Raw genomic sequence first — 25719 nt, 5'->3', positions numbered from 1 at the left:
AACCAAAGGTATGGTTCCCCCATATCTTGCAAGTATGATTGAACCCTACAAACCCTCCCGCGCACTCAGATCAGCCAATGCAGGGAAGCTGGAAGTACCCTCACTAAAAACGCTGGGACAACGCTCCACACGTCCCAAACTCTTCTCCCTTCTAGCTCCAAAACTGTGGAATGCACTTCCCATTGCAGTCAGAACTGCAGCATCACTCCCAATCTTCTGCCGTAGTCTGAAAACCCACCTTTTCAGACTCCATCATGGCCCATAGCACTTACCCCACCCCCTTAGATAGCATTTCTGCAGACTTAGATAGCATTTGATACAGACTTATAGCATGTTATGTAGACAGCACCTGAGCACTATAATTGCATTGTATATAGTCATAGCACGCCATAGTATATATGTATAGCATAGTAGTATATATGTATAGTTTATATGTATAGTTTAATTATATAGATATTCCACTGTTACTTTCTTAGCTTACGCATGTTTCATGATAAATGCTTTTATGTGATGTATTCCCATGCTTTTTGTTCTGCTTAATGTAAGTCGCTCTGGATTAAGAGCGTCTGCTAAATGCCTAAATTGTAAATTGTAGCTTACAATAAAGGCTTTTTTCACCTCACTGGAACAGAGTACCTTGGATCCTCTTCTTTATTTTCATGATTTAACCTCGCTAACGAGCACCTGTATTCTGTTCAACAAACAAAGGAGGACCACAGCAGCACTCCCTTCCTCTATTCAACGTTTGTAAAATCTTGTATTCTCAAAAAAATATTCACTTCCATTTTTCGTCATCTTTCTTGTTCCCTGCCGTTTCCTCGACAACCAGTCGGAAGGCAGGCAGGCAGGAGGTTTGATGAGATTAACTAACTGACTCATAGAAGGTCAAGCTCATTACGATCGATGACTCAGTTTAACTCCCTCTCACACCTACTGTTCATCTCCCTTATTCTATCCATCTATCTAGGTGTCGGCTTGTATTATTCTCCCTTTCTCCCTCGCCTTCAGTCACTCGTTCGACTATAACACACACACGCACACACACACACACACACACACACACACACACACAGACACAGACACAGACACAGACACACACACAGATCCCTCTCACCTGCCCTGGTGTTTGTGTCATTGTCCAGTAGAGGGGTGTAGTCCGTTTTCCCCACGGTCTCTCCCACCTTGTCGTCGAAGGGCTCTGCCTCCAGGTCAGCGATAAAGTCCCTCTGCACCAGAGCCTCTGGTCCCGGTGACGGAGCTCCGTCTGTCAGCGCGTCGCTCAGACTCAGGTCCAACTCTGCCATGGCTGCGAAGAGCAAAGAAAGACACGAGAATTATTACAGCAGTGGTTCCCAAACTTTTTTTAGCTTGAATCTCGACTCTCAAGACCCAAGAGAGAATTTAGACGTTTGCCCACGACCCAAACTAGCTTGTAGATCAGATATTTTCACTAGGCCTACTTCTTTTCTCTTTTTTTTTCATGGAATTTCTTATTTGTTTGTTTAAAACGTATTTATAAGGAAGCATGAGTTCAAGTCTGTTGCTCTCCCCATGTCCCCCATATATGGGGACTAGGTTGGCAGAGGGTGTGTAGAGCCCAGGATCACATTAGATAATTGACACAGGGGTGAAAAATGGGTTACAAAAAAATAAATAAATAAACATATTTATAATTTAGGGTATTACAGAGCTTGATCACATCTCAACAAATGTATATGAATGTACTATAGGCCTATGTACCGGAATATGCATTGGGGAAAATGCACAAGATCCAGGGGAGATTATTTTGAAGGGGTACCGCACATAATAATGATGTACAGACAATAGACATTACTGTTTAAAATAAACAAAGTCTTTAAAACGTATTTAATTGATCAGCCCTCGGAATAGAAGAATCTCTCTCTGCTCCACAGAAAGTTCCCTATGAAAGTGGCAAGAAGATTGTGAATGATGGAGGGAGAGAGAGAGAGAGAGAGAGAGAGAGAGAGAGAGAGAGGTGGCAGGGTAGTACACAGTAGGAGGTGACAGACTAAAGTGTTACTAAAAGGTTGATAATTCATATCCACATACACACAGTGAGGGAGGTCTGGCAAGAGAGAGAGAGAGATGGAGAGAAGAGGACGAGAGTGTGACAGACAGAGGAGAAGGGGGGAGGGGTTTGGTGTGTTGGTGGGGGGGGGGGGGTAGTTCACTGTTCACTCTACTACACACTAGTACCTGCACAATGTAACACCTCTCCTTTTACACAGCTTCCACAGTCCACAAGCCACAACTATAGCTACAGACTAAATTAAATACCAATGTTCACCACAGGGGGGCACAGTTTGTCCTAGGCCTTCTGCTACATTAGTCAAAATGTATGCGCGCGCACACACACACACACACACACACACACACACACACACACACACACACACACACACACACACACACACTTTACAATTTAGGCATTTAGCAGACGCTCTTAATCCAGAGCGATTTACACACACACACACACACCCTAGGCCTAGGGGTTAATCAGACAAATCGATTTAGTTGATTATCATTTTTTAAACTCCAGTTGATTTGTTTTGCATAGATGCGTTGATAAAACATAATAACAAATTGCTTCTCGATGAAGAAAAGGAACTGAAAATAATGTATATTTTAAGTCATACGGTATATAATCTTGTTCTCCCCGCATCCTTTTCTCAATTTCTGTCGACAGAACAAAGCAGACATTTTGGCTCTTGATAAAATCTTGCAGCAATGTACTACAATTAAATGTGTGTGAACTGGCTCTCTCTGCCTTAACACAAAGGATACACCACTTACATTAACCAACGAACAAAAATTGGCAGTCTTTTATGGCCGGAGTTACTTCAGTTTGACATCATGGCGTCATGCACACAGCGGCATAAGCTGTGATTGGTCTACTTTTGAGAGGATATAGTATACATCAAGTAATATATACTGTAGGCTACATACAGACAGACACCAAGGAAAAGCCGTGTACCACACGGATTAATTTACTTAGTGGGATAATGAAGATCTAAGACTACATAAACAAACAGACTGAATTACATTTTTAAGTTCCAGATTGACATCTCCTGCAGACCTAGTCCACTCTCTTGTGTAGGAATCCAAACAATGCACCATACTGCCATCTGCTGGCCTGTGGGAAGTATTTAAGAGGCAAAAGAAGAGATGGCTGCAGTAGAATTCATCTTTTGTTCACACCGCTGGTTACCTCTTCTTAACCTCACAGCTATCCCACGGGAAATGAATTAACTGCTGCTTATCTTTGACTTTAGTCATGGAGAAGAGATACATCTTGTTCAAATATACTGCTACTAGCGTTCTATTGGACAATCTAACATAATAACTTGGGATTATCTTACAATCAGATGGCTCTGATGATTACCCCTGCCAATCAACCAATCCAGTTGTTCATGACTTAGTAGTCAGCGAGCCACTCCGTTTGACAGCCAGAGAGACATGCGGTTAATGAGTCAGTTAGCAATGTCCGTCAGGCAATCGTCCAGGCCAGGGACATACAGTAGTCAGTCAGCCTGCCAATAAGTAAGGTAGACGGCAGTAAAACGAAGGTTTACATTTTAAGCAGTCTAAAGATATGTTATGTACTCTACAGTACGGGGTTGTATAATTCACTCTAAGCAGAGCTCCTTAGCGGTGAACAGTTAACCCATTTAGGCCTGACGTCGAAGTAAAAAAAAAATCTTCTAAATTCTGACAGTTTCTTGAAATTCCTGTTTCTGTATCAGTGGTGCTCAATATTTCATGTCAAGGATCCCCCAAACATGATATGAAATTGGCCGCCGACCCCCCCCATCTGAAAATTCTGGGAACCCCTCAGAAGCAAAGATTTGAGTCCAAAACGAAAGAATACATATTCAAAGATTTGTGCCACATTTAAAAAAAGTGTCAAAAATAGCAGACCTAGTACAAGCTCATAACATAATGTTTAAAACACCAAAAGGGGTTTCCGCCCAAAATGGGTTAAGTCATCGCTGAACCGGGTCAAAACTCAATAGGCCCTTCTATACAGTCAGTAGGGAGGCTTATAAATAAACTATAAGCGGCCCAGCGTACATATTACATGGCTGTTAGTCAGTGTATCTGTGGTGTGTAAATGATTCCCCTGTGTGTGTAACATGCCAGGGTGTGTCACAGCACAGGAAGACTGCTGCCTACCGCCTCCGCCACAAAGCCACGCTGGTCAGAAAAAACACTGCCCCACTTTCCATATTTAAACCCACATCGTACTGTGTGTGTGTGTGTGTGTGTGTGTGTGTGTGTGTGTGTTAGGGTCACTGTCTGGGACATAATATGTCCCAGACAGTATAAATACAAATTACTTTTTGCCATTTAGGGTTCGTATTCGTAAACAAAAAATCTGATATGACAAATAACTTAAATATACAAAAACATGAATGGTTTATTTCGATTCAGTTAGACTATTAAATTAAAATGACAAAACATTTATTTTTTATCCTTTTACTTTTGACATGACATACTTCTTAATTATTGAATGGAGCTTCTTTATTTATATTAATTTTTTTAAATGTACAGTAGGAAAAGTTATTCAGTTTTTTACTCGAGTCGTGACCCATGCAAATTGGTCCGTGACCCACCAAAGGGTCCAGACCCACAACACAAAGTTCACAACACAAAGCCGTTAAAGCTAGCTCATATATCTAATGGACTCTAACATATGGTGCCAAATGGTGGACAAAGGTTCAGTGAGATGAGCCGCACAGAAACTCGACGCGCGTCTCACGTGATCGGCCGTAGCCAATCGGAAGAAGGAAACACAGCCGTCCACTTCCAGATTCTGCGCCGGTTTAAAACCCCTTGTTTCTTGGAATGTAGGATGCATCCGCGGTGATTGAACAGAACGTGGACGTTCTGGGGATCATTTCTGATGTTATGCTGCGTCGCAGACAGTTACAATATTAACAATTCTGAAGAGAAATACACTTCAGTAGACGGACATACTTAGTAATGGCAGATTTGAGAAACGGAAACGGCAAAAGCTGGGTTGAAAATGCAGAGGTGAAGTGATTGGCATCAGAGCACAGGCACAACACAGGCATAAACGTCTGCATAACCCGCGTATATGTCACTGACTTGGCAACCTGAACTGGGTACAAAAATGTGAGCAAATGTGAGCAGATTGTATATATATAGATATTAGGCCATGGACTGAGCTAGTGTATAGTGAAGTGTTGAGAGAATGAAAATCAGTGCTGGGTGAGGACGGAGTTGAAATTGTGATGAAAGCAGATTTGGTGTGTCCACTCGGAAACAATCTTGCTTCAACAAAGGAAGGAAATCCAGGGAAAAGGCTGTTTCTATTGTTTGTCCTGGCCGGCAAAATGTTCTTTTGTAAAGGTGTGGTGTGGGTGCTGTGTGTGTGTGTGTGTGTGTGTGTGTGTGTGTGTGTGTGTGTGTGTGTGTGTGTGTGTGTGTGTGTGTGTGAGAGAGTCATAGAATACTTGGTTGAGTGATTTTGAAAGAATGTGTATCCGCCTGTGTGTGTGACTGTGTGTGTGTGTGTGTGTGTGTGTGTGTGTGTGTGTGTGTGTGTGTGTGTGTCTGTGTGTGTGTGTGTCTGTGTGTGTGTGTGTGTGTGTGTGTGTGTGTGTGGGTCTGTGTGTCTGTGTGTCTGTGTGCGTGCGATATGTCCTCTGGCTGCGTTAAAGCAGCAGTGTAGGTTAAGCCAGTTTAATCCGCTTCAACACACCACTTTTGTATATAAACAAACAGAGGCCATGATGTGACATAGACTCACTCACACAGACCCACAGAGAGGGATGTGAATGAGAGGCCATGATGTGACATAGACTCACTCACACAGACCCACAGAGAGGAGGGATGTGAATGAAAGGCCATGATGTGACATAGACTCACTCACACAGACCCACAGTAAGAGAGGGATATGAATGAGACAGCAGGACTACTGATTGCACCCAAAAGTGATCCATTGCCATTTACACTTTCTCTGCTTCCCAGACTTGGCCCTGGTGGGACCACACACACAACTGCTGCTTTTTCTATCTGTTCAGGAAGAGAACTGCGTTGACCTTCCTCCTACAGTAGTCTCCTACAAAGCCATGTAAGTAAGGTGGGCGTATGACTGACACTTTATTAAACCAATGAAAGTTAACCTAATAGTGTGGTACGAGGTGTATTTCCGTAGGACTTTTTTGCTTTTTTGGCTTTCATAGGGTCCAAACTGTCAGAAAATGATGGGGTTCAAATTTTCCCGACCGCCACCCCTTATTTGGGGGGTCATACATTTTGGGACCCCCCATAATAGTACACCAGACAATTAATGTCCGATTTTCATAATATTAGGGTTGTTTTATAGGTTTTTAAATATTCTGAGTTGATTTCTTACACTTTGAAAGTAGCCAGAATAATCTTTTCTGACTTTTGGTTGGGGTCTTTCTTCACCCGGGGCCCCCCGGACTCATCTCAGTACTCATTACATTCCTCGCTCTGCTCCTGTTCCAGAACAATGTCAAATTAGATAATAATTTAAGCATTACAAGTTTACAAAAATGAGTAGTAGTTAATACCAGGGGTCTTCCACAGCACCCATATATGTGATTTGCAAGTATTTCGAATATTATTAGAATATCTTGCGTTTACTGGCATCAGTCGAGCATATTTAAGGAGATCACGAGCAAAGAAATACTTGATGAGTTCCTCTAAGGATGACAAGTAGCCCTCCCAGTCACCTGACCGACGGCGACAACAGAAAGACAAAGAGAAAAGAGAAAGACAGCAGCAGCCTGGCTGATCTTGGCTGATCTTTATTTAGCAGCAATATTTGCTACACTTTGAGGCACCTTACTTTGAAAATAGCTGATCTACAAGCTCAAACTACAACCTTGTAGATCAGCTATTGTTGGCTAAAGTTCTCCTTGGAAAAGGGATGCTATGGTTCAAGTGGTTTAATGTAAAAAAAGAAAAAAGTTCCTATCCCACAATGATTTGGTGGGCCCCTGTATAGTAACTCTGAGGACCCCCTAGGGGTCATGGGCCCCCTGTGGAAGACCCCTGGTATTGGCTACTACTATTTTTTTTTATATCAGAGCCCAGCTACAAATACTTGTATGCTTAATTTATGATCTAATTTGACAATAGTCTGGAGCAGGAGCAGAGCAAGGAATGTAATGAGAACTGGGATAGGCCCAGGGGTCAGTCCGGGAGGTCCCAGGTGAGGAAACACCCCTACCAAAAGTCAAAAAAGATCATTTTGACCACTTTAAAAGTTTAAGAAATCAACTCAGAATGTTTTAAAACATACTAAACAATTCTAATATTATGAAAATCGGACATTAACTGGCTGGCATACTGTTCTTGGAGGTCCCAAATAGATGACCCCCCCAGAAACGGGGTGGGGGTCAGGAAAATTTTAACCCCATCATTTTCTCATAGTTTGGACCCTATAGAACCAAGATCTGCAAAAAAAATCTATTTTAGCACAAAAATCCTACGGGAGCTGTTTTTTTGACGCCTCGTACCACACTATAAATGTAGAAGAAGAAAAAAAAGTATTTCTTTGAAGAAGGCCTGAGCTACGGTTCACAGGCTACAGTTAACCCATTTTGGGGCGGGAACCCCTTTTGGTGTTAGCATTATGTTATGCTTTAACTATTGAAAAATAGGTCTGCGAAGAACGACTGATAGGACTAAGGATGTAGAGGACATTTTTAGAATCTGATCTCAGGTCAAAATGTGTTTGCGTTTGTGTCGCATTCGAACCCTGGTTAAGGTCAACTAGCTTTGTGAATCTAAGTGCTCAGGCTTCAATGGGGTTTCCAATAGCGGTTTAGCAGGAGTTTCTAGCTCAGCGTTTCATCCCCTCAACTTGTTCAGGCCCTATAGGAGATTTGCTGGGATTGAAGCATCATGACCGCCTGTTTAGTTATGCATTAAGAAGCATTCAACACTCAACAGGCAGTAGTTCAGACACAAAAACTGTCTGGTTTAGAGACAACAGCCTCCATTTTTGTCACAGCTAAACCCCTTATCCCTAAACTTCAATTTTGCTAAACATTTTTGAATAGTTAAAATGGCCAGTCTACAAGCTCACAACGTGTCAATGTAGATTGTTGTATTGTAGATAGTTGAACTATTCAAAAATGTTTTTCAAAATAGTAAAAAAGGGAAAGACGTTTAGGGATAAGGGGTTTAGCTGTGACGAAAATGGAGCCTGTTGTCTCTAAACATGTCTCTAATGCAGCTTTTTGCTTCTACGGGCCGTCGGCATGGAACAAGCTCCCACTGTACCTTCGTCAGGCAGCCTCTGTAGACATTTTTAAAGCTCAGCTCAAGACCCACTTCTACAACATTGCTTTTAATTGATCTTTTATTTTTATTTTTTGTTATTCATGTCCTCACTGTATTGCATTACTGCTTGTTTTTTTTTACGGCGTTGCCTTGCATTTCTTTTATTCTCCATTGTTCTGTAAAGCACTTTGAGCTGCATTTCATGTCATGAAAGGTGCTATACAAATAAAGTTTTATTATTATTATTATTATTATTATCTATACCTGTCCTTTGGATACATGCTTTAATGTGATAGGGTAAAGGTCAAAGTAAATGACAACCCTTTCAATCAGAGGTGATGATGTGTTGAGTTTATGTGTTAGTTGATAGTGAAAGACAGTGGACATAAAACAATGCTTGCTTCATGGAGCATTCTATACATTGCTGTCAACAAGGATCCACCAAGACCTCTGATACACCTTGACTTCAAAGTATTAAGACAATGGCATGAGGAGAAGAAACCATGTCAGGTAACGTGTCGAAAGGTATCATGTTCACGTGGCAGGTGTGTACTGGGCGAGTGAGAACGAGAAAGAGAGAAAGGAAGATGAAAAGTGAGAGATGGAGAAAACAGAGATTAAAATAGGGTGCATTTTGCATCCCAAAACGCAGTTTATAGTTAAGGGATGCAATAAAACAAGGACCTCTGCACCCACAGGATGTAATACTGTACTCAGCATGTATGTACAGTAAAAGATTATACACACACTAGCTTTGGTTATAATAATTTTCTTCTAGTTTTTTCTACATGAATATAACCACATTATATAACCATATAAAATGAAATGGGAGTTAAATGCTGCAATTTCTAAAAATGACAAAATATGACTCTTAACGTTGCTGAAGTGGGACACATCAAATGTCCCGTGGACTCATCTAAAAGACCATCCCTGCATCCCGGGACTCATTACATTGAAAACCTATTTACATCACTGAGAAAATGAAAAAGATAGAAATAATGAGAGTGAGTGAGCAAGCGAGCGAGCGAGCGAGCGTGCGTGTGTGTATGTGTGTGAGATATACTGTACAGACAGAGAGCGAGAGAGAGATCTAAGGGGACTGTGTGTTACTGCTCAGTGCTCACTTAACCTTGGCAGAACAGAAGAACAACATGCTCCTATTAGCCGAGGAGCCACTGCCAAAGGCCGAAAAGCTCAAGGAATAGGGTTTAACCTGTGATCATGCCGGAAACATCGCGAAATAAAAGTTATGGACATTTTTGTATAACACACCATAGACAACCAATGTAAGGCAACATTTTCCAAATTTCCCCATGCTTTAAGTAGCATGTGACAATTGTGTCAAACTAGGGGGTTTTCATGATTCTGAATCCATCCAAGTAGTAGTTTTGCACGAAAAACACTCCTTGGCCTAAAAACAGCCATAACTGTCATCACAAATATGATGAGGTCAGCACAAATGTGGCTAATGTGGCTTTCGTGCTAAACCAATACTTGGAATAGATTCAGAATCCAGCCGGCTATGGCTGTTTTTAGGCCAAGGAGTGTTGAAAACCCCCTAGTTTGACATGTCACAATTGTCACAAGCTACTTAAAGCATGATATGATGAAATTTGGGAAATGTTGTCCGATATTGGTTGTCTATGGTGTGGTATACAAAAATGGCCATAACTTTTTTTTCACAATGTTTCCGGCAGAGCAGGCCTCTCATTCTGTGGAGTGGACCTTAATGACCAGGCTATATAGAGGATGTCAGTGTTACATAACACACGAGAACTGACCCTAGAACTCACTGGGTTCATTCACAAACCTTATCCTCCCTGCTTCTTGAACAGGGAAGGACGAAAAGACTCACATCTGAACTCGTTTCTGCCGTCTTTTCGTCTTCAACCACGAGAAAGACCGTCCTAAGGGGACCCAAGCGTCTTTCTTGGATGCGAAATAAATTTCAAGTGTTTTTGCTGCTGTTAATCCCCACTTAGTTGTTTTTCACAGCTCTAATCCAATAATCACAAGAAAAACATCTCCCACGGTACAATGTCAGTGAGCTAATGAGGAGTAGGGGAGGCAGACATCGCCTTAAGGTCAAAGGTTGACTGGTTGAGTAGAAGAACGTTTAATCCAGCTGTGAAGCAATGAGACAGATGGCTGGCGTTGCATCTACGCTGTCACCATACCCCTGACTCAGCAAGGCACGGATTGAACACAATAATGCTCCAAGGGTATTACAAGTCAACGTAGCGTCGGGGTTGTAAGAATGGCTATGTCTGTCCGTCGGGCAGTCTTTCCATCCGCTTTGGTAAGATAGCTTCACTGGCTAGAATGCGATATGCAATTATACTGTGCACTTTCTTGCTCCCCAGAGGATGATACAGTTGAATGAGTTGATGATAGTTACTTGGTTGGTTTCTTAGGTCAACATTTCCACTCGCACACAAAACGTCTCGGATTGCCATGAACTCTCTGAGCCCACTCTGTATTCATCCTGGAGGATGAACCCTAATCGGAGATGCTAGCTTCAGCTAGTCTTCAGCTAGCCTAGTAGTACTATACACTAGCACAGGGATAGGCAACCTGCGGCTCTTATAGGCCCTCTCCCGTGGCTCCCAGTTGCTATACGGCAAAGACATTTAATCATAATTTATTATTGAATTTGTAGTAGGCATAAAGTTATTCTTTCATTTTGATATTGCAAAACAATGTTGCCTATATACACCAGATCAAAATAATAATCAAATTTAATCAAGGAAAATAGAATAGAAGAATGTATTAATAATGATAAGACATCTTTGTTTGTTTTCATCATCAATGCTATGCTGGCTTACTGGTACAGTATACTTGATATGCTTTGAGAAATTAGCAAACAATAAAATGTAATATTATTGAAAGACCAGAAAAATCCCAAATAATTAAAGTTTGCTTTATTAAAGCAAACCTATTTTGCGGCCCCAGATAGAATTGTAATATGTTTTTGGCCCAAAAATGGCTCTTCTGATAATACAGGTTGCCTACCCCTGTACTAGCAGAACGTGGTGGTACCATCAGAAGACTTATGGCACTCTGTCATATGCTGTAGCTATAGCTAATATATACGGCATACACCGCCTATATTATACGAGTATCTGTCTTTATCCAGGAGAATCATTTGACCATACAACACCTCTCCAGAGCAACATTAGTGACTTCCTCCTGGGGGATTCCGAGACGTTCCAAGGCCAGTGAGTCAATGTATTTCCTCCACTGCGCCTTGGTCTGCCCCGGGGTCTCCTCCCAGTGGGACGTGCGTCGAGGACCTCCCTATAGGGAGGTGCCCGAAAGGCATCCTAACCAGATGCCCGAACCACCTCAGCTGGCTCCTTTCCAGGTGAAGGAGCAGCGGTTCTACTCCGAGTCTCTCTCGTGTGACTGAACTTCTCACCTTATCTCTCAGGGCCAGCCACCCGTAGAAGAAAACTCATTTCAGCCGCTTGTATTGAATGTATTCGCGACCTTATTCTTTCGGTCATGACCCACACTTCATGACCATAGGTGAGACCGTGAGAGTAGGAACGAAGATTGCTCGGTACAGCGACTGCAATACCGCCCCTGCCGCTCAGATTCTCCGGCTGATATCTGTCTTTATCCAGGAGAATAATTTAAAACAACATGGTCCAGAGACTCCAGAGCTTGTTGTAACAAGGCTAAGAATCTCAGAAGGAAGAGAGGACACTGGAGCAGCACAGAAATGTTATGCCTTTAAGCCTTTTATTGGATGCCAATATAAAAAAACGACTAACGTTTCGACCTTGCGGTCTTCGTCTCGCCTATACGCAGAGCTTTGAAGAACTACACTACTGTGTAGGGAACTCAATTATAGTCGAGACTGCAGGAACTCAAAAACAGGCATTTCTCAGTGTCAATATTTGCCTGTCTGCAATTAACCCTGACCCCAGTGTGGAGCTGCAGAGTCCACTGTCCCAAGGTCAGAGTGGTCGTAAAACATCTGCAGCACGACCAGTCTAACATCCGCTTGGCAGTGGTGGAAAGTAACTAAGTAGATTTACTTAAGTACTGTGCTAACTGCTAAGTACAACTTTGGGGTATTTCCAATCATTTTACTCTGATTAAAATATTGTATTTTTACTATACTACATTTACTTAATGAAAACTTTAGTTACTTTACTTTAATCTACTTACTTTTGATTATCATTATTACAAAACATACATTAACCACTTCAGCCCTTTAATACATTTCAGCCATTTGAAAATAGGTGATCTACAAGCTCTCAATGCGTTGCATTGTGACATGAAATGAGACATTTTGCATAATTAGTACTCCTTACTTTTGGTACCATTTTGATGCCAACACTTTTGTACTTTTACTCAAGTACATTTTTAATTCAAGACATTAACTTGTAACGGAGTATATTCTATATTGCAATATTGGTACTTTTACTTAAGTAAAACATTTGAGTACTTCTTCCACCACTGAATAGCAGCATGATTATGTCACATGGTCAGTCCGCCGACCTCATAGGCGTCTGATGAGCAATGAGGCTAGAGCTCGTACAGTACATACAGTACATGGTCTTCCTCAAGAGGAATGTTCATTGGTGCATTTTTCCCAGCATCCCCAATGTTCCCATAGAAGAGGAGAGGAGACAGAACAGAACTGACTTGACCTTCTTACATGTGAAAGAAAGAACAAAAGCTAACATAAGCCGTTTATTACAATGGCGGTCTGCGAGCGGGGAAAAGTGACTGAAAACTACCAATTCCGACTGGCGCAGCTAACTAACCTCTATGGCCACACGGTGGCAGTTAACTTGTTTGACCTCCAGGGGCCGGTTCCCTTCAACTAGCTGGGAATAAAGGACTCGTTTTGGTAGTCGAGAGTAGGCATTTGGATAACAGGACCAGTCCATCCGAGCTGGTTTTGGGCAATGGTGGCAGTAAATGGTGGGAATGTCAGCCTCCTCCAGGAGGCTATAGTGTCGGTGCGTCGATCCTTGAGGCTAATGCAGAGGATTTGTTTTGGAGGCATCTGATCTTAGATGGTATGCCTCAAGTGCTTTTAAGTGCCTGCTGTATGTGGTCCAGGCTTCTGATCCATAAACAAGAGTGGGGAGCACCACTGCTTTATAGACCAAGATTCTGGTCTTTACTTGGAGGTCACGGTTTTCAAAGACGCTTATTCTTGGCCTTGAGAAAAGCCCCACTGGCACAGCTGAGGGCGCTAGGGGTGCAACGGTTTTCGGTTTAAAACCGAAACCGTTCGGTACGGCATGCACGGTTCAATACGCTCTAATGAACCGCGCTATTTCGGTTTGCATTAATTAATTTCTTACAGCTGCGAAGAATGTATTTCTCGGTCACACACCGGCCTACTTAGAAGTCTAGCACTCTATCGGTCACACACCGTCCTACTAAGAAGTCTAGCACTCTTTCGGTCACAGAAGTCTAGCACTCTGTCGGCCCACCCCCTATCCCCCCCACAGACACACACACACACACACACACACACACACACACAGAGAGAGAGAGACGGCATGATGAGGAGAATCCAGCCCTCGTCTTTAAACAACTTCTTGAAAAGACCTCTCTGTGGAATAATTATTGATCGTCATACACAGAGACACACACACAGCGGAGTAACCTCGAATGAACAGGCTTCTAAGCACGCATCTTTTTAAGTTTGTTCAGATCTGCTTCTGCATCTGCACTCGCTGTTTGAGTGCTAAAAGGGAGAGAGAGAGCAAAAACAACTCGTTGTTTTTTCGGAGCAGGAGAAGAATATTCCGTCTGAAAAGTCCCAACAAAATACTCCTGTCCAATCCATGACTGTAGATAGAAACCCTTCTTCTAATAATATAAGCATAATATCGCATGCAGAGATCTTTATTGTAAACTTTTGTAAATGTTTCTGTGCGACACGGCACTCTGCTGTGAATTCCTCCCCTCTCTCCCCCACGAGTCTGCACCACGTGTGAGTGCATAGGTGCATTATTTTTCCCTTGAACATAATATTGATGAGGCACATTAAAATAGCAATATAAGGTTTTTTCCCCCCTTTAAAATAATGAAAAGGCAGAAATGCCTAATAAAATAATATATGCTAAAAAAAGAATAAAAGAAAATGCTATAAATAAACTTTTTTGATGCAAGCCAGTCCCTGGACTTATGTGTGTGGGTATGAGCATGAAAGCAGCATGGTTGTTTTTCCACCTGTACCTGCAACCTAACACACACACAAACACACGCACATATTGACTGTATATATGATGATTTTGTGTGTGCCAGGAGGCTACAGTACAGTACAGTAGAGGGTACAGTAGAGGGACCGGCACACAGAACTCTGTCATTTCTCAGCCGTTTCGGACACGGGGCGGCATTTCGGAACCGGCCCGGCACCCTGGGCGCGTTCCTGCCCCCCCCCCCCCCCCCCCCCCCCCCCGGGAACCCCCACACAGAGTTGCACCACTCACTTCACAAATGTGTGATTTTTTTATTTTACTGTACCGAAACCGAACCGAAACCGTGGCCCCCATACCGAGGTTCGAACCGAACCGTGGTCTAACTGAACCGTTGCACCCCTAGACGGCGCTGGGGTGTATTTCATCGTCACACGCACACCCGGTATAGGCTATTTTACGCCAGTAACAGAAATTATTTCTATAAATTGTAATCTCAAACAGAGCAGGGTTGCCCAGACCATTTCCTAAAATATAAAGTGGAAAAACTCCCTCTCTTGACTGGGCTGTATGGAAGCTAGCCCACTGTGTGGACTGTGGAAACTAACCTGTGAACTTGAAGTCACCTTCTTACAGCAGTGCTTGATTGGTCCATCTCAACCACTCTCTGTGTGCGTGAGTGCGTGCGTGCGTGCGAGAGAGAGAGAGAGAGAGAGAGAGAGAGAGAGAGACACACAGAAGAGGAGAGGTGGCTGACATACAGTCCAATGTATCTTTTGGGTCATGGCCCATATGACTCATGGGCTACAAAGTTTGGGAACTGACACTGACATGATGGACATTTTATTGCACAGCCTCCCTCAGTTGAACCTGAACCTAGCTAGCTGTGTGTTGTGTTACACAACTCGGCACTGCGAGAAACACTCGCCTATGAGACCAGCTATGTTGTGCATGACGTAACAGGAGTCACACGACACTTCTGCAGTCTACTAATTTACTGTGTGTGTGTGTGTGTGTGTGTGTGTGTGTGTGTGTGTGTGTGTGTGTGTGTGTGTGTGTGTGTGTGTAATACAGCACAGCCCTCAGTAGCGTTTCCTTTTTTCTTCGCACCAACGCTTTGTTCAAAACCTATATGCAGAGACGGCTGACACAGCTCTTTTACACACACACACACACACACACACAAACACACACACACACACACACACACACACACACACACACAGCCTGAAGGAATTAAGTTACAAACAGGTGTTTCTTTTCTCTCTCTCATAACCACCCATTATTAACCACTTCAATCGTACTTAGCTGGCCGGAGTCCCCTAGGGCTCTGCTCAAGGACCCCACCTTTTCTCCCTCTACGAGTCTACAAGCTCAGAGATCATCTATTCTCACAAACAGAAAAAGAGGGACGTTCCAGCATTATTCATGTGATTCAATCATCACAGGTTTCCGTTCTAATCCGTCATTAGTTACTCTTCTAAATCCAAGTTGATTAGTACAGCCAGACTTCCGTTTGCATTTCTTTAACCCATTGTGTTATGCTTTAACTATTGAAAAATATCAGATCTACAAGCTCATAGCGCGCCACGAGCTTGTAGGTCTGCTATGACGACTGACATAGAAACATAGCTTTTTCAGAAAACTGTCATTTTCAAACAGACATTTTTAGAATCTGATCTCGGGTCAAAATGGGTTAACTTGACTGAAGGAATGTGATTATATCGTTTACTGATTTTTTTTTTGTTAGCCGGCCCTGCCATTCGGACACCTCTCTCTCTGTAAACAGAGAGTGTGTGCGTGTGTGTGTGTGTGTGTGTGTGTGTGTGTGTGTGTGTGTGTGTGTGTGTGCGCGCGTGCATCACTGGGGCTGGTCCATTCCATTCATAGCTGGGATTCCCCTGTAAGCCTTCTACTGCAACAGAACTCTGACTCAGTTCCATACCGACATGTAGCTCTAGAACACTAGCCTAGCCAAACAAAGCCTAGTCTCTGTCTCTCTCTATCTCACTTATACACCCAGCCTAGGTTAGACTCCCTGGAAGATAGATAGATAGATTCTGGTTGAAACAACAGTCACCCATCCCTGGCTGCAAGTTGATAAAACAACGTGCTGTAGGGTGCAGACCCAGTTGAGTATAGAGTGTAATATCCAGTAATTGATTTGGGTAGTCTTTTTAGACAGTGCCCTGGTAACCTCGCAGTCCTGCCCCCTACCAGGGCCCAGGAAATGATTCCCCGTTCATTTTCCTCATTGACGTTTCAAAAAGTATTTTTTTAAAGACTTTAAAGCATCGTACAAAGCCAACTCGAGTTGTGAGGAATCATGACAGTAAACACAATGTTTTGGGCCAAACAAAGAATTAGAAAGAAGGAAAAAAACGGGGGAGAGCAACGGACTTGAACTCATGATATGCCCGAGTGTCCAAATTGCTCCTTTACACCTGACAGGGGGGAGTTTCCCTGGTTGGCGCGTGGAAGGAACACGTTATTCCAACCAGTTCCTTTCCCCTCCATCAGGTGCCCCGGCTGGCCAGGGGGAGGCAGTCATAGGCTTTAAATCTTTTCCTCTCAATTGTGGATGCCATGTGAGGTTGGGTTAGCTAGCTGTACATATGCATACAGCTAGTAGCACTAACATCATGTCATAGTAATGTAACTAAACTTGGCACTAGAGTAAATGACTTCACTCATTTTGGAATAGCCTGTGTGTAACAGTAGAAAACACAGGATGAATATGGGTAGCTTACAGCTAGCTTAGAGCATCTTAGTTTAGCTTAGCGTAGCATGGTACTGTACATTTGAGGTACTTGAGGATATTTTGGGGGGCTTTTTGCCTATATTATTGATAGATTTTACAGTAGTTAAGACAGGAAAGGGGAAGAGAGATAGGGCAGACACGCAGCAAAGGTCGTCGGGATCGGGACTCGAACCCGCAACACGCTGGATTACCAGCCTATAGGTGCCTGGACCGCTCGGCCGGGCCCAGGCCATACATTATACTATACTTCTGGTTTAGCCCCTGCCCTATCAATCGATACTGACTGCTGATGCTAGAGACTTCACACACAGAGGTGTGTGCATGTGCATGTGCATGTGCATGTGCATGTGCATGTGCATGTGCATGTGCATGTGCATGTGCATGTGCATGTGCATGTGCATGTGCATGTGCATGTGCATGTGCATGTGCATGTGCATGTGCATGTGCATGTGCATGTGCATGTGCATGTGCATGTGCATGTGCATGTGCACGTGCGTGCGTGCAATCTATAGGCTGAGCGTCTCAGTGTACAGCTGCCGTCATGCTAATCTAAGTGAGATGCTATCTCTAACATTCCGAGCAGGCCACACAACCGAACCTAGGCTAATTCACAGAGCCACACAATCACAGCACTATGTCAAAACACCATCTCACACACGCACACTTATATTATACAGGAATTCAGCTGTCTTACACAAAGGCAACTCCTTGCAACATGCAACTACCATTATCCCCAATGGCAGTTGCAAGGAGTTGCATTGGTGTGGCTTAAAACTGTTTTGAACACTGATCCAGAACCTTGATCTCACTTGAAAACTGTAGGACACATAAATGTGACACAGTGTTTCCCAAACAATGGGTTCGGAACCCATTTTAGGGACTAAATTCCCTTTATTTCCAACATTTAATTTTTCATTATTATTTCAAAAGATTTTTCAAAATTTCAGATAATTTAATTAGATATATTATTATGGATTCTATACTCCTAATATGACACACAAGATGCAAGTCAAGAACCTGATGATGGGTAGGAAATTGTGGAGGGCAGCGATCCAGGAATCCCGAGTTGGTGTGGGCTAGACCTCACTCTCGCATTACTTACTTATGATACACATATACACTATACCAGTGTTTCTCAACCTATTTTGTCCCGGGGCTCACTTTTCATAGCCTAAAAGTCTCGGGGCACACCTAGATATATGGTGTGTGTATATACTGTATATATATAGTAAATATATATATTATATATAATATATATAATATAGATATAATATATATATATATATATATATATATGAACCCAATATACTTTTAAAAACACACATGACAGCACTCGTCAACTAACTTTAACAAGAAGGAAAAGGACAGAGACAGTGCCTCAGTTTCACCAATTTATTTTTGAAAACTCATACAAAATGTAGCACACACATGTTCAATTTGTCAATGCAAAGTAATACTTCTAAATAAAAAAAGGAACAAAAATCTTTTGGCACAATGGTCTTAAACTTGAGCACTTTTGTACAAAGAAAATCGTAAAAAATAATTGATAAAAAGAAAAGTAAATATGTTTGACAAGTTCTGTCTTAGTGTGAACCTTGAGCTTGTTTTCCTGAACAAAGAGTTTTTATCCTGGCTGGGATGCTGGACAAACAGACACGGAGCTCCTCATCAACTGCTCTCAGTCTCTCTCTGCGTTTGTTTTTTATGCAAGTCAGGCTTGAAAAGCTAAGCTCACACAGGTAGGTTGTGGAAAAGGGGAGCAGCACTGCCATTGCGCTGGCATCACAATCAATGAATCTCACGTTTGCCAACAGCTGTGCGTGTCCACTTATATCTGTTGATTCATCCACTTGCAGTGCAAATTTACCACTCGTCATCATTTTGTGTATGACAACACTCTCGATGTCTGCAGACATTTCTTCAATGCGTCGCCCAATTGTGCTATCTGAGAGCGGCACATTTGCTAATTCCTTTGCAAGATCTGCTGGCACCAAGCCCACACCCCCCGCAAGTTTGAATGCTCTGGCTATTACGGTTTCTGCCAATGTATGTGGCATTTTTAACTGTGCGATCTCCGCGATTTGGTAGCTTAATTCCAGACCTTTTTCAGAAGTCTTAGTGGTACTGCGTATCAAGAGACTTGCCTGCTTCGTTGTGTCTTTCTCCTTTTTTTCTTCGCTGTTTGCAAGCTTGAATCCACAAACTATACACAGCGGAATCGGGTAAGTTTTATCCCCAGTAAACGTGAAGCCAAACTTCATGTAATCATCACGGTACAGTCTGGCAGTGGCAGGGGCTTTCTTTGTAGGCGTTGCATTGGTAGTAGTCGCCGTTCCCCACGGCGGCGAGGGACCGCTTGCTGTGCCGTCATCAGATGCAGGTGACACGGCGGCGCTGTCTGTGCTGTCGGGTTCTGGTGGTGTCTTTCTGGAGGGAACGAAATGTAGCGTCTTCTGGATGCATCTCTTTTTTGCTGCTGGTTCCATCTTGTAGTAGCTGTACAATGTGAATGCCATGTCTGTGCCCCATTTATACAGTAAAGTTGCCAGGCGATTAACATTTCTATGGCCGATGGTCGTTAAGAGTCTATTGTTCCGTCGTCATGTTGTTTTCGCACGTCTATTTAGACGTGTGACAACAACAACGACGCAACAATAGGACGCCTAGCTATCGCTTTCGGGGGAGGGCTAGTGTTACTTTCGGTCAAAATCTCGAGGCACACCTGGACAGATCAAAGGCACAGTAAAGTGCCGTGGTACATAGGTTGAGAAACACTTTAAGTCACTATACAGTAAACACAGACAACAAATGTGCACATGTGCATTGCCCGCAAAGTGCACAGCAAAGTGCACAGCGCCGCACACACACAATGTTACGTCATTGGGTAACGATAGCAGGTGAGATATTGCATCGACACATTAACCCAAAAAATAATCATTCACTCTCAAAAACACATACAGACACACCCCTCAGTTTTCAACTGTTCACGGAAATGCCACATGTTGAATACTTCACACAAGAAACCTTTAATTAACGATACACACGCCTAGGTACTACCTGACAGGTGTGTGAACCCCACCCCGTTTGTGAGATACTGGTGGTATGAGCCGTCAGTTCCCTACAAATACTAGAGATAGAAATACTAGATATAGAGATCAAAAGAGAGATGCAGGTGGTGTGTGAAAGACGAAGATGATAGAGGGATCATTAAAACAGACACATATGCCAATACTCTGTAGTCTGCATTTTCTTCCTACATGCATGTTATGTTGAATATTGGATGCTTCTGTATCTCTCGCTTATATGAGCTGTTTGAGCTGGTCTTATATGAGCTGGTCTCCCAGACCCATGCACAAGACACATAATGAGAGAGAGAGGGGGAGAGAGAGAGAGAGAGAGAGAGAGAGAGAGAGAGAGAGAGAGAGAGAGAGAGAGAGAGAGAGAGAGAGAGAGAGGAGAACATACTGAGGAATGTAGACCTAATTTTTGGGAGGTTCCTGCGAAGCCCCAGGGGTGTGTGTGTGTGTGTGTGTGTGTGTGTGTGTGTGTGTGTGTGTGTGTGTGTGTGTGATGACTCAAGAGCGTACAGGTGCAGTTCTGTGTGACCCTCTCTTCCTTGTATAAACAAAGAATGGTGTGTGTGTGTGTGTGTGTGTGTGAGAGAATGCTGAACGTCAACCAGAAAGAGGTGTAGATAGATGTAGGATAATGTGTTGCATACATTCTGAATCTGTAAAAATGTTTTCTTAAGTAATTCAACGTCAGACAGATAGAGATAGAGTGACTGTGTGTGTGTGTGTGTGTGTGTGTGTGTGTGTGTGTGTGTGTGTGTGTGTGTGTGTGTGCAATGTGCATGAGTCTACACAGCACATTTCACACACAGTTCAATGGGTGTGGTTGCAGCAGAGCTACTGTGAACCTCACATGAACTGAGGTACTGCAGCGCCACCCCTCCCTGAGCCCTACCCAACCCCCCAGGCAGACCTCCTGACCTGAGCCCTACCCAACCCCCCAGGCAGACCTCCTGAGCCCTACCCAACCCCCCAGGCAGACCTCCTGAGCCCTACCCAACCCCCCAGGCAGACCTCCTGACCTGAGCCCTACCCAACCCCCCAGGCAGACCTCCTGACCTGAGCCCTACCCAACCCCCCAGGCAGACCTCCTGACCTGAGCCCTACCCAACACCCCAGGCAGACCTCCAGAGCCCTACCCAACCCCCCAGGCAGACCTCCTGAGCCCTACCCAACCCCCCAGGCAGACCTCCTGAGCCCTACCCAACCCCCTAGGCAGACCTCCAGAGCCCTACCCAACACCCCAGACAGACCTCCTGAGACCTACCCAACCCCCCAGGCAGACCTCCTGAGCCCTACCCAACCCCCCAGGCAGACCTCCTGAGTCCTACCCAACCCCCCAGGCAGATCAGGAGTCTCTGCTCAACAGACATTAAGCAACGAATTTATCAACATTCTTTGAAAACGCATGAACATTTTTCAACATGGACAAAATTCACGACGATTATGACATCATGCAAACTAATTGAAATGAACTTATTTTGATCATTTTGATTGATATAGAACCAATCCAGGTTAATGGATTCAATCAAAAATCACAAAAGTTTGGCCTGGGCCATGGCTCAATGGTCCAGTCACCTTGGTTGGTAATCCGCTCAGCCCAGCCCTAATGCAACGACAAAGTGTGTTCCTTCCTTTGACACAAGGGGCTAAATCTGTGCATGCATGCAGTGCACACATGTATAGAGAAGGAAACACCTGCAGAAACACGCATGTAATAACAACCTGCATGCATTGGTCAAAGACAGGAACATGCACATGCACGCTCTTTGTCTCGAACAAACGCAGTTGAAAATAACAACGGCGGTTGATGACCCCACTAACATGACACCACCACAAGGGTTTAAAGGAACAACATATTCAGGAGCTTCATTATGCGAGAGAAGAGCTGGCAGTGTGTGACCAAATAATGTGGTGAACAACTGAACATTATGAACCACTGTTCATTCAAACTTTATGAACATTATGAACTATGAATTATTATAAACATTATGAACCACTGTTCATTCAAACTTTCAAAGTAACGAGACAAGAGCATGCCGTCATGTTCGGAGTCAGCTTAGTGCAGCAGACACAGACACCGTTTAGTGCAGACACTAGACATCAGACATTACAGCGATGCAGGAATGGATTCATCAAATTCAAAACGTACGGATAGAATATCAGACTGGACTTTACTTGAGAAAAAGAAAATACATAATATCCCTGGTAAAACTAGAAACTAGTGCAAAATGTTAAAATCACACCCGTGTGAACTGAGTGGTGCAACTCCCCCCCTCCCCCTCTCTCTCTCTCATTAGCAGGCAACAGTACAGCACTGTCTCTCTCTCTCTGTTTCTGGGACAACAGCGCCCCTACTGGTACTAATAGTCATACTGGTGCTCATTAACGTCACATAGGCGGACACATATGTGAACACATAGGTGAACACGGACATTGCTGTTCCTTGGAGTGCTTGCACCACTCAAAAATATATACATTTTGATCATTTTGTCTACACATACAGTAACAGTTCCACAAGCTGCTCTACGGTACTAGCCTCTTCAAACCTTTCATCGTTGCTGTGGATATTTACTGACGATTCAGCCCAACGAATGGAAATACACCGAATTCACATTTTGTTAGAAGTCTTTAGTGTCTATGGCCAAAGTGACTTACTTCTCTTTAATGGAAAGTTTGGAAACACAAAGTCCATACATCTAAATCAAGGTCATTCAACTGATGCAACAATCCACCATATTAATATTGACAAGCAGTCAGTTATTGTTTTATCGTCACCATGTACGAAGTAATGTGTTGAGGGCAATGTGCTGCTCTCTATTGTGTGGCACAGAGAGAGGAGAGGAGAGAAGTCTTGTGTTTTCTGGGATGTACTCCGACTATGCTCTCTGGCTATGATTTTTTTATATGAATTCCTGTAGTTTTTTAGGATTACTATAGTTTTTCAGTTTGTAGTTTTTTTTAGATTACTATAAAAGCCTGCATAACCTGTCAGTCACACCACCATATATGGTCGTCAGTCCGTCACCATATATGGCCTCACGACACGCTCCATATATGGCCTGGATATAACCCTGGATAGCCATACATGGAGAAGACTGGATCATCACCTAGATCTGCATGGAACCGGCCAGCAACTCTACATCTGACCTCAAACCCTTATATCTCCATATATGGAGCTGACTCCCTTCTCGCCCTCAGGGCATCTTACTGATTATTGTTTTGCACTTGATATTTTTATTCTTGTATGAGTCTATGCTGTCTTTCAACTAGGAGAAACATAATTTAGTTTTTTTGGACGGAACCACAAAAATATAGACATGGCCGGTGTCATTTGCTGAAGTGAAAATGGGTCTGTTTCATAATACGGTCTACTGTAATAAGACAGCCAGTACAAAACATGAATATCTGCGAGCCTCACAGAGCATGTGTTACTGTACATTCAGCCTGTGCTGCATTTGTCGTTGTGCCTGCAGGTGAATGTAATTATTTTACAAGAATGTGCTTGAATGTAAAAGAAAGCTTCAAAGATAGAGGAAGAGACAGAGATACAGAGAATGTATGAGGAATCCATTCATATCTATAACATAACCTCTGTGATGCAAAGTATGCAAAGTAATAAAATGCTAATGAGCCTGTAACAGCGTGTGAAACATCAGACTTGACAAGTGTCAAACAGTGAACGTTCCAAGATATATGAACTTCCATTCCGTTAACTGAATACCAAATAAACAAAACCTTGTTGCTTAGCCGTTAGCTTAATCAAAATGGCCACAAGTAGTTATTATGATAACATAAAGTTCGTATATACCTATTTGACATTTATAAAGGCAGCAATCATGTACTTTGCGACATTATAACACGGCGGCTGCCTAAAGTTCCATACCCATAAAAAGACAGAACACCACATGAATAATGGTGGTCATTATATAGGTTTTGATTAGTCTCTCCAAGCAACAGAGTGCTTGGATGAAAACACAGGAAGGGAATGTTTCCGTTACATTTCCAAACCTATGCACCGTTATGTAATATCATAGCTGTTATGCACTCACAGTGCATGATGACGTGCATGCCATCGGCACATGAATAATACAACAACCTGGACGGGATATACAAGCTTGGCTGTGGTGGGACTTGGAAAAGTACTGATAAAATTAGATGCTTTACTTTAGAGTCCGTCAGTGTCATCAGAGGTGTGTGTGTGTGTGTGTGTGTGTGTGTGTGTGTGTGTGTGTGTGTGCATGCGTGAGAAAGCTACATACCGTAGAACCATGCTTTACAACCGGTATGCGCGCAGACCTCTAGTGTGTGCTCGTTCGCGTGCGCTCGTGCGTGCTCTGTGAGTGCACCGCTAGTACACACCCCTTATGTCAGTGTGTGCACGTCTGTGTGAAAAGTACACAGAGCCCCCAGCTCTGCACTGCTAGTCAGTGATGATGTAAAACCTGACAGCCTGACCTGATGTAGCAGAGCAGAGAGAGAGGGAGAAAAGTGTTCCTCGTAGTGCAGATCCCCTTCAGGCTGGGTGGCCTATCCAGACAAAATTGGAAGGACGTATAATAGCCAATTGGAATGGAATCTGAAAGATCTGACTAATTCATATTGATCACAATAGGACTCCAGAGATATGTAGGAGTAGTAAAATGTGTGTTTTGAAGGAAATGCAAAATGGTGGAAAATCTAGGCACATTTGGCCAGGCCCTACGGTATATGTGGACTGGAGTTGAGTCATGACTCATGATTCAAGGAATCTTCCTTGGCCTACTGGCAGTGTATGCAGTGTAAGTTTCACATTGATCAGTCCCAATGGTGCCAGAGATTAGCTGTTCACAGGCAAGAGAAAGCAGAGTTGAGAGTGGGGAGAGGTGAAAAGGACAGAGGAACAGAGGGGGGTATAGATGTCGATGATGGAAGCTATAGTATCGATTGGCTGGGAGGAGGAGAGATTAAATGGAATAAGCCAGGAAGGAGTCAGTGTCACAGAAAACAGCACAGAGGTCAAATCATGGTGAATGAAATGATGATAGGATTTGGAGATTGAAAGAGAGAGCACAGGGAGGATGAGAGGAGAAGCAGATTATCTTTTGAGCCGACATGATCATAGTTGCTCACTATGGCTGTTCAGCGGTGTCCTTGCCCGGTGTGTGCATGCGTGGACATGTTGGACGTCACATTTAGGGACAACATTGGTGTCCCCCATTTGATGTGACTGCAGTTAACCCATTTAGGCCTGGGGAAAAAAAGTATTCTAAATCCTGACAGTTTTCTGAAATACCTATGTTTCTAGGCCTACAGTATGTCACTCAATATTTCATGTCAAGGACCCCAAAAATATGTTGTTCCAGAAGCAAAGATTTGAGTTAAAAACGTTCGTTCTGAAAGAATATATTCCAAATTTGAGGCACATTTTCAA

The 25719-nt window shown here is 43.2% G+C and overlaps 1 protein-coding gene across 1 annotated transcript in view; it reads right to left on the bottom strand.

Moving 5' to 3' along the window:
* LOC310867778 (uncharacterized protein) overlaps positions 1-25719 on the bottom strand; it is a 132064-nt gene that overhangs the window by 94560 nt on the left and 11785 nt on the right. Inside the window, exon 2 of the mRNA XM_083777902.1 lies at positions 1115-1306. Within this exon, the coding sequence (XP_083634028.1) occupies positions 1115-1304 (190 nt within the window). The 5' untranslated portion in view covers positions 1305-1306. The remainder of the gene's footprint in view (positions 1-1114; positions 1307-25719) is intronic.

Source organism: Protomyctophum parallelum (assembly GCF_964188405.1).
Source record: "Protomyctophum parallelum genome assembly, chromosome: 12".
NCBI classification, from domain to species: Eukaryota; Metazoa; Chordata; class Actinopteri; order Myctophiformes; family Myctophidae; genus Protomyctophum; species Protomyctophum parallelum.
Note: the sequence above shows the minus strand (reverse complement) of the source record. Positions and strands in the feature narration are given on the sequence as shown.